At 50.6% G+C, this 13,124-nt stretch overlaps 1 protein-coding gene across 2 annotated transcripts in view; it reads right to left on the reverse strand.

The window, feature by feature from the left end:
* Window positions 1–347: 347 nt before the first annotated feature.
* RNFT2 (ring finger protein, transmembrane 2) overlaps window positions 348–13,124 on the reverse strand; it is a 67,453-nt gene continuing 54,676 nt past the window's right edge. For both annotated transcript variants that reach the window (XM_032431562.1, XM_032431563.1), the window contains exons 8-11: window positions 11,810–11,959; window positions 10,516–10,581; window positions 10,280–10,381; window positions 348–1,900 (exon numbers count right to left, since the gene is read on the reverse strand). In XM_032431562.1, coding sequence (XP_032287453.1) covers window positions 1,766–1,900; window positions 10,280–10,381; window positions 10,516–10,581; window positions 11,810–11,959 — 453 coding nt within the window. In that variant the 3' untranslated portion in view covers window positions 348–1,765. The remainder of the gene's footprint in view (window positions 1,901–10,279; window positions 10,382–10,515; window positions 10,582–11,809; window positions 11,960–13,124) is intronic.

The raw sequence follows: 13,124 nt of genomic DNA on the forward strand, positions 1-13,124 counted from the left end.
AGCTCCTGTTGCTTCCCTTTGGTTCTTCCTCAAGGCAGGGGGACCAGAACAGCCGCATCCACCCGGCCCCCTTTCCCTCTGCTTCCCCTTCCGACTTGATTATCCAGGCAAGTGGGATTGTAACATCGCTGTAGCCATTGCCATAGTAACAGAGCTTGAAAGATGCCATGCTGCCCTGGAAGGGATGTCTTGCTGGGTACCAGGAAAGAGCCAGGGATGTCAGGCACAGGAAAAGGTCCCGGCTTGATAGCACATGGGGGCAAACGTCCTGAAACTGCTAGGGATGGGGTGGGCTTGTTATTACTGGCGGAGAGCAAGGTGGCAGCCAGTCTCCCACCATTTCTGCTGGGGCTTTGTTGTTAATCTGCTCACGAGCCACAAGACTGATGTCTCTGTAACGCCACTGGCACCAGCCCATTGTGCTGAGGTTGACGGTGAGTGAGCAGAGTGGGGAGAGGGTTAGGGGCAGGCAAGATTCCAGAAGCTTCTAAGTGATCACCTGTCCCATCTTGTCCCACATTCAAAGCAGGGAGGGTCTCACAGGTGGAGAAGCTGTTCTGTTACAGAGATCAGCAGCTCTGCTATAGAGATGACAGACACCCTGAATGCTACTGGATTCTATGCCACCACCCTGGCTTGTGGAAAAACCTGTAACGTGGATCGTTCATTTTGCTCTCAGGGCCACCAGGGGAGAAGGCGATGGCCACAGGCACTGTAGACAAGCTGAGACCCAAGTGAGGGACAGGACAAGAGCGGAAGGAGGAGGAGAGAAACGAAGACAGGTGTGGTGACCCAGTGATATCGGCATCGGGACCAAAGCTGGCCATTCCTGATACCCAAATGCGATTGAGCATCCCAGCCAGAGCCCAGCAAAATTGCAATTTTAAAGACCAACTCTTTTCATGAATCCAGCCACAGCTAGATTTCCAGAGCCAGTGCTCACCGTTGGCATCCTCAGTGGGGCCCAAACCAAATGTGCTATGCACCTGGGCCACGGATGGGCATCAGAATCACCTCTCGTGCGTCTAAAAAGCCATGTCTGCTGGTCTCCACGTCCGCAGTGTCTGAGCAGTGGGTGAACATGGTGGTTGAGAGGGTGCGCTCTGAAGCCAGACAGAGGGTCCACCCCTGCTAGCTGGGTGACCCTGGGGAAGTTACCACATGGAGCTCCATGCCTCAGTTTCCTCCTCTGTAAAACAGAGGAAACAATAGGACCTCCACCCCAGGGCTGTTGAGAGGATTACAAGAGGTCATCCAAGCAGGATGCTTAGCTGGCATGACGTGCTTGGCACACTCAATTATCGCAAGGACAAGGTGGGGCCCGGCACTTGTATTTGGGAAATGCTCCACAGTGATTCTAATCTGCAGACCTGCGCCGCCTGGGGAGAGGCAGTGATCTCCAGGCCCTTTCCCGGGCGCAGCATCAGGTCACCACGAGTTAAAGTAACCTGTCTATCACCAGTCCCTTTCCTTGTAGGGGGCAGGAGACCCACGTGGGAGGAAGCCAGATCTGAGTCAGGAGGCTTGTAGGGGAAGAACGGCCGCACCAAGGATGCACGCACTGTGCCACAGAACGGAAGAGGAAGGTGAAGGTCGGGAGGACAGGGGCCTGGCTTTAGGGAAGGAGGTGGAGAAAGGCAGGAGGCACGATCATAAATGCTTGAGGCCTGTGTTCCAGGAAGTCCGCAGAGCCGGACCCAATCACGCAGGCCATCCCTCGGCTCCCAGAGCGTGCCTGGGAGCTGGGATTCCTCGTCCCTCAGCCCTAATACACCTGGAAGTGTGCCGAAGTGGCCCCGTCCTTCCAGCAGCGCAGGGTATCCACGGCAACCGAGCGGCAGAGCGGGCAGGTGCGCTCCCGGTCCAGCCAGAGGCAGAGGCACTCTTCACAGAACACGTGCTGTGGGGACAGCAAGCAGGACGACTGGGGACACTGCAGCGAGTGTCCCCTATGTGCCAGCCTCAGTCCCAGGAGCTGGGGACACAGCAGTGGACAAAACAGACAGCCCCTGCCCTCGTGGTGCTTGCACTCTACTTGGGGAGATGACTGGTCCCTTGAATCTCCAAAATGTAGAGTACATCAATGATAAGTGCTGAGAAGAAAAGCCAGGGGGAAGGGGCTAGGGAGTGCTTGGGAGGGCTGCTGTGTTCAGCATGCGGGGCCAGAAGGACTTTCACTGAATACTGACATTTGGGTGAAGACTGAGCCCTGAGGATCTCTGGGAAAGAGTGCTACAGGCAGAAGGAATGGCTTGTGCAAAGGTCCTGAGGCAGGAGTATGTCTGCTGTGCAGCTGAGCCTGGGGCTGGAGGGTGGGAGGTGGGGGATGAGGTCAGAGAAGCTATGGAGGGATAGAGATTGCATAGGGCTCTGTGGGCATCATGAAGCCTTTGGGTTTTATTCAGAAATAGGGAGCCATGGTAGGGCTTTGAGCAGAGGAGTGACCTGAACAGGATTTGCATTTTGAAAAGATGACTTTAGTTGATGGGTTGTGAACAGAGCTCAGGGGTTAAGAGAACGGCAGGGAGACTGGAAATATCAATGAGTTCTAGCACTTTCTGGCCATATCACTTGGACAAGTGACTCAACCTCCCAATGCCTCAGTTTCCTCATCTGTAAAATGGGAGAAGGTCAGGAGGAAGTGGAGGGAATCCCCCCTTTTTCTAAGTAAGCTCAATGCCCAACGTGGGGCTTAAACTCAGGACCTCAAGATCAAGAGTCGCATGCTCTACTGACTGAGTCAGCCAGGGGCCCCCAAAATGCTGCTAAGAGTACTCCACTCATAAGAAGATTGCTTCACATTAAAAGTGCTTCGACATAACAGTCGAAGGCAGTGTACGATTCTCAGCTGGAGCCTGGATGGGGGGAAAACCCTAGCTATGCAGGGTATTTTGAAGACAGGTGGAGAAATCTGGATATATACCATATATTAGATAATATTTTACATCAATTTTAAACTTCCTGGGTGTGATGGTGGAATTGCAGTATGGGAGAGAATGTCCTTGTTCTTCAAAGGTGAACACTGTAATATTTTCGGATGAAGAATCAAAATGTCACCAACTTATTCTGAACCGGCAAGGGGGAAAAACAGTTACATCAAGAAAAAGCAAATGGAAAATGTTAATGATTGGTGAATCTAGATGACAGATAAAAGGGTGTTCATTCTACTGTCCTTTTGCTCTGTAGCTTTGAAATTTTTCAAAATAAAACTGATAATTTAAAATGATAATATGAAAATCCCAATACAATGTTTCTTAAAAAGTTTAAAAAAATTAAATTAAAAAGGCACTTAGAACAACGCCTGGTCAATAGTAAGTGTGCTATCAATGTTGGCTATTATACAGTAGGAGTTATTATTACATTTTATCTATTTATTGTTTATTATCTGTCCCTCTGTGCCAGGCTGTAAGGTTCTTGTAAACCCACTCCTAGCACTGTAAACAGTGTTCTAAAGGAGAACTCCATGATGCTCTATGCAACAGGGGACCAGTCTGATGCAGGGGTAGTCTAGGAAGGCTTCCTGGAGGGGGGCACACTTGTGTTAAGGCCTGAAGGATATTTAGCAGTTGAATGGGTGAAGAGAGGGGTAGGGATAGAGCATTCCAGGCAGATGGGAGCAGCTGTGCCAGGCTCCTGAGGTGGGACAGCATTGAGGCACTCAAGGATGGCCAATGTGGCCTCAGCAGGAGAGTGTAGGGAGTGGGCAGCAGGAGGTGAGCAGGCCACACAGAACCTTGAAGGCTGTGCCTGGACTCTCACTGGGGTCTGGAGGGCAGGACCCAGGGGTCAGCAGGCCCAGCAGCTTCTCTGGACTCCCACCCAGGGCACTCAAGGCCCTCCATGATGGTGTCCTCCCCTCTTCCTCCTCATCACCCACCCCAACCCCGCCCGGGGTAGCCGATGTCACTGACACACAGGATGACTTGCAGTGCAAAGCTTAGTCATACTGCTAAGCCTCAGGGCAAGCTGTAATGTCTGTCTGGGGTGCCCTGATGCCCTTCCTCCATCCTTACCAGCTGGTGGGTGCCTACTTCTTGCAGAAGACTTAGCCCAAGCCATGACACCTCCCCTTCTCCGTGACGTCCCCTGTCCTCCATGCCTCACTGTCTCCTGCAAATCTAAGTGCTGGCTGTGCCTTCCCCTTCCAGGTTCCTCCTGGGGAGCGTGTCTCTCGCAGCATCACATGCACGCCTCTGGAATGATCCGTAAACTCATCTGTCTTGTTCACTGCATTAAGGGCTTCGGGAGGGCAGGGACCACACTCCCAACATGGTTCTGAGCACGTGGCAGATGCTCAGGAAATGTCTGCTCAATGAATGAATGAGACTTAACCTTGTTCCCCGGGAAAAGGAAGTACTTACGTAGAAGAAAGCAACACAAGCCCTGATCACAGGAAGCTCAATACTTGAGTCAGGTGAACGGGAAATGAGCCAGCTTTTCATTCCTTCCTTCAAAAAAACATTCCCTGAGGCTCTCACACGTCTCATTCAGTGGTTCTCAAATGTTTTGGTCCCAAGACCCCTTTACAGTCTTAAAAAATCACTGATGATCTCAAAGAGCTTTTGTATATGTGGGTCAAATCTGGCTATATTTACCGTATTAGAAATTGAAACCAAGACTACACAAGCACATAAAAATGAAACCAGGGGGTACCTGGGCCACACTTTGAGAACCACTCTTCTAATTGCTCATTTACCATTTGCCCTGCCATTTGGGTGGTAAACTTCGTGAGGGCGGCGACTGCGGTTGTGTTCCCATAGCCCAGCCCCGAGCCTGCACAGAGTAGGGACTCTGTAGATGTAGCTGGCAAAGGAATGCCTTCCTGGGTAGGTCAGGTGGGAGATTCTGGAGATACCAGCATGGTTAAGACCTGGCCTCTCCCTTCTGGCAAGAAGGGGCCCCTTCTGGGCTGGGAAGTGTAGGATCGGGTGGGTTTATGGTGAGTGGGGAAGGCAGGTGTCACTGGGTCATTAATGGTTCCCTGGCTGTGCATCCTGGAGCACGGAGGCGGGTGAGGAGCCCCTGGGGTCGGATGGGCCACCCTCCCCTCCCCCTGAATTCCATCCAGACTCCCCAAGTCTTGCTCAAAGATTCGGAGCAGGTGGGTAGTGTGAGGGCCGGGGACAAGAGCCCCCACAAGCACAGAAGCTAATCCCCATGTGAGAGAGGAGGCTCTGGATGGGAGAGGGGCAGCTCCTAGCCCAGCATTTGGTGTTCAGTGTGAGCTGAGAAACACGGAAGCAGCCAGGCCAGGTCTGGGTGGATTATTCAGGTGAAGAGTACAGGTAACGATCATGGGCCCTCTCCCTCATTGAGCACAAATACTGTGCTAGGCACCGCTCACGTCCTTTACATACAGTCTCATGACAGCTCACAGACCAGCGAGACTCAGAGAGGGAGACCCACCAGTGCAAGGGCACACAGCTGCTAAGTAGTGAGGCTGGAATTCAACTTCAGGGATGTAGTAGGCTGACTTCGATTATGACTCCCAGTGATCTCCTCCTCCTGGGATTCACACCCTGTGTGGCCCGTCCCCTCCCCTTGAGTGCGGCTGTACTTAGTGACTTGCTTCAAGCCAACGGAATACAGTAGAGGATGGAACGTCACTTCTGAGATTAGGTTACAGCAGACGGGGCCTTCCCTCTTGCTCGCAGTCTTTCTTGTGCTTCTCACATGTTCGTTGTGATGAAGTCAGTGTGACAAGGAAGCCGGGGTAGGTTTTGGCCACACCAGGCAGCGAGGAACGGAGGCCCTTGGTCCTACAGCCCACAAGGAACTGAATCCTGCCACCCACACATGACTGAGCTTGGAGGTAGATCCTTCCCCACGGTACACTGACTGGTGTCCTGACTGCAGCCTGGGAGAGACTCTGAAGCAGGGGACCCAGCTGTGTTGGGTTGCTGGATTGCTGACTCATGCAAACTATAAGATGATAAATGCTAGTTGCTTTCAGCCGCAGTGTTGGGGTCATTTGTTAGGCAGCAATGGGTAACTGATACAAGAGGTGTCTGCCTTCATAGCGAATACTCTTGCCCACCACATTCTATTTATACTGGTCACACATGGAGATGTTTATAGCACTCAATTGTAAAAATGACATTACTGAAAGTGTGGCTACTATCAGATAAGGGACACACACACACACACACACACATAGCCCTAACCACAGATCCTCTTCAATCACATAAACCCAGCCAGCTTTGTCTAGATTTAGAATTAAACACTTAACACTGAGTATTGGCATAACACGCTATGCTTTTCAAAACCCACACACAGAATACATGTCATCTCACTCGACTGTACTGAAGAGCCTGCAAGCTGCGCAGAGCAAGCATTTTCATTCCTGGGTGACAGAGGACATGGAGGGTCAGTGCCGCAAAGAAACATGTTGCTAGGGGTTGCAAAGTTAGTGCTGGGACGCTGTGGGTGCTTGGAAAGCACCTGATGTGTAAATGCATGGATGGAGGAGTCAGCACAGGTGCTGAGTGCGATCCCAGCTCGGCTGTTCATTCATTCCCTGGAGGTGATGCACACAGGCTGAGCTGCACAGGGCACAGCACGCTCCTAGGAATTTCCGGGAAAAGGGCTCTAATATTTTAATGCAGCCTTGAGGACATCTCAGAGCAAGAGGCCGCATCTGGGGGAAAGGTCCTGGCCTCTGGAATCCACGGCTCTGGGTTGGAATCTGGTTTTGCTGCTGAGGAGCAGGGGGGCCTCAGGCAAGTCTGTCGTTTCTCCTTGCGGAGCCCACCTCTGTCTCTGTAATAGAGGGTCACTGTTTCCCCCACAAGGTGAGGGGAAGGATGGAAACAGCACGAAATCAACAGGAGTCATCATTCTCTTGCCCTCTTTCCTTTACATTATCAATACTCAAACAAAACAAAACAAACTCATAGTGACCAAGAGCTAATTGCACTCTGACTTTTCTCTTTGGAAAGAAATCTTTTAAATAAGCCAAGTTTCTGACTCTGTGTTCAAAGTGCCCTTTCCTTGATGCCCCATCAGCTGGCAGGAGGCATGCCAGAGATACTTGGGGAATGACTAGCTGGGCTAGTGCATCTCTCTGAGTGAAGAGCTCTAAACTCTGGGGACGCCCAGGGTCTGCCTGACCAGCTTCCATTGACAATCTGTTTCCCAGGCTCTGATGGGGGGGCAGGGAGGGAGATGGGTCATGTGTGTGTGACACACTGTGCTTAATTTGATGTCCCTTTGAAGGAGAGATAGGACGTTCCTTTAGCCTGGTGGGCTCTTCATCTATCCACTCATTCATCTGTCCTGTTCATCTATCCAACCATCCATCCATCTACCCATTCATCTACCCATCCATTCCCCCATCTACCCACCTATTTACCCACCCAGGTGTCCAACAATTTTTCCATTCACTCAGTCACCCACACACTATACCTCTATCCATGCACCTTGGTACTCATCTATCCACCCGTTTGCCTGGCTACCATCCGTCTCCATCCCAACCATCCATCCATCCATCCGATATTTACTGAGTCAGTACGATTCTCCTGCTAACAAGACAGACACGGTCACCACTCTCAAGTCTGCCAATGCTTTGGCAAAGAGGAGACAGACCTTACACAACCAGTTGCCCAATTAACTAGCTGACAACTGGGATAACTGCTATGAAGGAAAAACACAAGGATCTCTGAGGCCATACCGCTGGGAGCACCGGCCAGTCCCGGGAAGCAGAGTCAGGGAAGACTCTGAGGAAGAAACACCTGGCTCATTCATTCATTCAAAGTGCTCAGGAATGAACGAGGCCCTGTTGCCTCTGGAAGTTGTCTCTGGCAGTCCAGGCCCAGCTCCCGGCAGCAGAGCAAGCCTGGCTTGGCCAGGACTGTGGGCTCCGACCACTGCCGCGTGTGGCCAGTGCTCCTAGATCTGGGACAACCCTCCCAGGAATTCGAATCCAGCTTTGGGAAGACGTCATGGCACCAGGAGAGGAATGGGAGAGAAGCAGACACACGAAGGCTGGGAGTGATTGCCAGAAAGGAAGAAGCAAGACTTTCACCTTGACATCATGTTCAAGTAATCGCTGCCATGGAGAAGGCTACACAGATGGCTCTGAACCATATGAAAAGATGCTCAAGTGCACTCGTAATTAGGGAAATGCAAATTCAAACTGCACCGAGATCACATTTGTCACCTGTCAGGTTGGCCAGGCTCAGAAAAGGTTGGAAGGCACAGTGTGTTGGTAAGTGAGGGGAGCAAGAGGTCGTGTTGCGCTCCGCACTGGGAGCGTAAACGGATACACTCTTTATGAAGGGCAATTTAGCAATATCTGTCAAAACTGGATACCCTCTGACCTCGTAATTCCACCACTAGGAATTTATCCTACCAAGTGCTCGCACATGTGTGAAATGGAACGCGTGCCAATAAGAGCCAATATGGACTGAACCCGGACCACGTGTCAGGCGTGGCTCTAAATGCTTCACTGGCATCAACTCATTCAGTCGACTCGATGGGCCAGGTAGGTGCTATAGATCTCCCCATTTCTGACCTCTCAGGACAGCCACCATTGTAATTACAGAAGATTATAAACTACTAAATGCCCATCCATAGGGGAATGATAAAACCAACGGCGGCCCATCCACAAAGGGGGATGATATGCAAAGAAGGAGCAATCTCTTAAGACAGAGCTTCTAGTCAAAGAGGAAAGATGCAGAACACAGCTTGGGGAGAATATGCTACAACAGAGGTCTTTCTGAAAAATGACATGTGTACGTGTGTGTGTGTGTGTGTACATATAGTGTTTTAATTCTATAAAGCATCTCTCTGAAGATATAAAGGAAACTAGGGAGCTGGGGGGAGGGTAGGAGGCTGGTCATTGTTTTCCTTTTCATATCTTTAAAAAAATAAACTTTTAATTTTGGAATAATTTTAGACTTACATAAAGGTTGCAAACATAGCGCAGAGAATCCTCATTTAGGCCCCTCACTAAGTTTCAATTCCCCAATATCATCAGCTTGCTTTACTCGCCTTACTTTTACATCAAAGCCAAAACCCCATTGATTCATGACTAACCACTGAACTCCAAACTCTATCTGGATTACCTCAAACCAGTTTTCCTACTCATGTCCTTTCTCTGTTCCAGGCTCCAACCCAGGTCCAACGCTGCACAAACCCCCCATGACTCCCAACTCACAAGATCCTCAGTTCGAATTTCGAGTCATGCAAACATATTTTCAATTTAAAAATAAATAAAATGCAAAAAAAAGAAACTTCCTAGCATTCCCCCAAATAGCAAAAAAAAAAAAAAAGAAAGAAAGAAATTTTGCTGATGCCAAAAAAGGACCTCACTCACCTCCTGCCCTCTGAGGCCCGGGCGCAGGGGGTGGTGGTTGCCGAACAGGGGGGCATCCGTGCTCCCATTCTTACCAGGGTTCAGGCTGTGCCTCCTGCAAAAAGCCTTCCCAGCCTGGAACTCATCGCTCTCTGTCCCAGTCCCCCGGGATCCTGCATGAATCTCTTTTACACAGCACTTATGACTGCCTGCCTTGTTTCATAGTTATTTATGTATGTGTCTGTCTCCCCAAGGAGACCGTGAGCTGCCCGAGCAGGGAACAGGGCCTGTGTGCCCTCTGCCTCCCCTCCCCGGTATCTGATAGGATGCTTTGCCTCATTTACATTTGCTGAACTGACATCTTAGCCCCTGATGTCAGGAGGAGGAGGAGTACGTTTAGGGAGCTAAAAGAGAGTAACCAGTACTTACTGCTATGGGTTGGTGGCCCACAATTAATAACGAAAACAAATGGTAATAGTAATTACAGGGATGATAAGAACTTTAACAAGAGCCATTTTTATGGGTGACTAATTCCAATTTAGCTCTTTCATCGATGATCTCATTTAATCATAATCATAGCTCTATGAGGTAGGTATTATGATGCCCATTTTATACACGAGAAAAACCAAGGCTCAGGGAGAGGGAGTGATCCACCCTTGCAGGGTCCAGAGTGCTGCTGGGATTCCCACGCAGACTATTCTGACTATACCATACTGAATTTTTCATTTTTGACGCTTGACTGATAAATCCAGGGCTCAGAGAGGTGAAGGAACCTGCCCAGGACCACCCACCTAGGAAGAGGCAGAGCTGAGATCTGAACCCCAGGTCTGATCTGACTCCAGTCTTGACTACACTGTTCCCAAAGACCCACCCCAGAGCCCTGAGGTTTGGTCAGGGGAGAGGCGCATGGGACTTCTGCTCGGGACACGGCCCCAGAGGTCCCCCAGCCTCCATCCCCTGATGGCTCTGCCCAGCCCTGCTCACCTGGCACATGAGGATCAGAGGCTCCCGGAACTCAGCCTGGCAGATGGCACAGATATCACCAGCTTCCGTGCATTGTTGCCCAGTGGCCCGGACGCCGTAATTCTGTTTGAGGGAGGGGAGAGAGATAAGGCCAGCTGTGGACCCTCACTGGAGCGATGCCCTCAGGAGTGCTGTGAGAGACCTTTCCAGCACCTGCTTCTTTTGCCTTCAGTGGGGCCCATTTGAAATCTGCTCACCTGAGAGGTGCAGAGAAGCTTCAGGGCTTTCCTAACTCCGCCCACACGACCACAGATGTCGAATGACTGAAAAGAGAAGGGAGTATTGGCTGAAAAGTCTCCCAGGATTGTTTAGGATCTCTCTCACCACTCCCGATCAACCCCCACCGATCCCTCGTCTTTGACAACGAACATTTTCAGGACACTCTATCCCATTCGGAGGTCCTCATTCCCCTCAGTTTTGCTTGGCATTTGTCTTGCTGCCTTATGTCAATAGGCTCCCTTGCTAGCTGGGCCGGGATAGCAAATACATGACATACATCCTGCCTCTTCCCCCTGCCAAGCCCAGCACAGGCATTGCTAATTGATCACAGCACTCTGCTTCTGAGCCCAGCCAGCACTCCAGTCAGGTAGTGCCAGTCGATCAGAATCAGCAGGCAAGAGAAGCCCCAGTGGCTTACAGGGCATGGATGGCCTGGCTAGTCCTGCTGGGAGAAAGGGAAGGGAAGAACACATTCCCCCAGGATTCTCTAGAGCCAGAAACAGAGAAGGGAGAAGAAAGAGGAGGATGTGTTTATGGTTAGGGGGGAAAACCCCGATTTGCACCCAGGAATGGAAACAAGTGTTGGGGGGGGGCAGTGTCGTTTATGGGTAAGAGCTCCGGGCCCTGGAAGCAGGCTGCCCAGGTTTGACACCCACCCTGTTGTCTTTAGCCCAGTGACGCTGGGCGAGTTGCTTCTCTCTGAGCCCCCATCTCCTCGCCCATAAATACAGGAGTAATAATGGAAATATGTGAAGGGAGAGCATCTGGTGAGCTTTATGGGCAAGAAATTACGGTGGATTTAACCGCAAAAAGGAATGAAGTATTGATATATGCCACCATGTGGATGAACTTTGGAAACATGATGCTAAGTGAAAGAAGCCAGCCACAGAAGACCACATAGTGGAGGATTCCATTTATGTGAAAGGTCCACAATAGGCAAGTCCATAGAGACAGAGAGCAGACTCGTGGTTGCCAGGGGCTGGGGGAGGGTAGTGAGCAGGAATGGGAGGGACGGCTTAATGGGTACAGGGTTTCTTTTTGGGGTGATGAAAATGTCTTTGAACTAGATGGTGGGGGTGGTATCAGCCCTGTGTACCTGCTCAATGCAACGGAGCTGCACACCGTGAGATGGTTAGTGGTTCATTTTGTGTTGTGTGCATTTTACCTCCCTTAAAAAAAAAAAAAAGATTCCAAGTTCCCCACTTGCCCCCAAGGCTCAGCAAATGAGTGGACCTTCCTCAGGCCAGCCCTCCAGCCCCCGGCCCACCTCACCTTGCAGAGGCTGTAGAGAACAATCAGGACCCCTCCTAGGAAGTAGCTGTTGGAGGAGTCATCTCCCATGATGTATTTATACCACAGCTGGATGGGGACAAGCGATCGGAACAGCTGGCTCAACTCCTCGATGACCAGATAGAACTTTCCCTGCAACCACACAGAGAGCATCAATTATTATTAGCTGTAAAGGACCCAAAGGACCCAGCTGGGGGTCCCCCAGCCTGGGCAGTAATGACGTTCCAGGTCACAGGCAGGCCATTAATCAGCTTTGGAAAGCACTCAGACCTGCTCCTAATGGGTTTGCGATATGGCCGGGGAGACGTGGCCCCTGCCCGCCGCCCTCACCCACTGCCCACCAGCGCCGAGGAGCAAAGCTCTGAGGATCGCATTTCAGGGAGGGAGAAACTGGACATTTCTGTTGGAGGGTTGGAGTGTGGGTCACTCCCTGGTGCTTGCCGTGGCGTTGGAGGCACCGTCCCTGGCCCCACACACAGATTGCTCTTGTCTCGAGGGCTGACCCAGGCATCACGGGGGCCCGGCCTCCAGGGCATGGGCTGGATGGACAACAGGAAGCGAGTAAGGGCAGGCCTAGAGGTGGAGGGGGATATGCGTTCTCCTTCCCAGCTCCATCACCTACAGTCTGCAAGGAGGCAGGGGAACATCTGGGCAAAGGAGATGCATTTGGGATTCAGATGGGACTGGGTTTGAAGCTTGCATTGCTGCAAGCTCATGGGCCCCAGCTTCCTCATCTATAGAATGGGAACCACAACTCCTGTCTTATAGGTTGCTCTGAAGATTCACAGAGAGCATCTAGCACTGTGCCTGGCACGGAGCAGTACTCAACCAATTCTATTTCCCTTCCTCCCTTTGCCCTTGGACAAGTCCCTCCAGCTTTCTGTGGCCTGAGCTATAAAATGAGACGAAAATAACCCCACTCCGTTATGTCTAATAAATTTAAACATGCACCTACTTATGACCCAGCATCTCCACTTCTATGTATGGACCCCAGAGAAATGAAAATATGTCTGCTTATATGCAAATGATCATAAAGCAATTCTATTCATAATACCTCCAAGCTGGAAACAGCCCAAAAATCTTATCAGTGGAAGAATGGATAAACAAATTGTTGTATATTTATACAATAGAATACCACTCAGCAATAAAAACGAACAGATGACTGATATACACAACAACATGGATGAGTCTCACAAGCATTATGTCCAATCGAAGGAGACAGTTATAAAAGAATATATATTATACAATTCTCATTTATATGAAATCCTGGAATAGGTTAACACTAACCTGTTGTGAG

This window comes from Phoca vitulina, unplaced genomic scaffold, assembly GCF_004348235.1.
Source record: "Phoca vitulina isolate PV1807 unplaced genomic scaffold, GSC_HSeal_1.0 scaffold46, whole genome shotgun sequence".
Classification (NCBI taxonomy): Eukaryota; Metazoa; Chordata; class Mammalia; order Carnivora; family Phocidae; genus Phoca; species Phoca vitulina.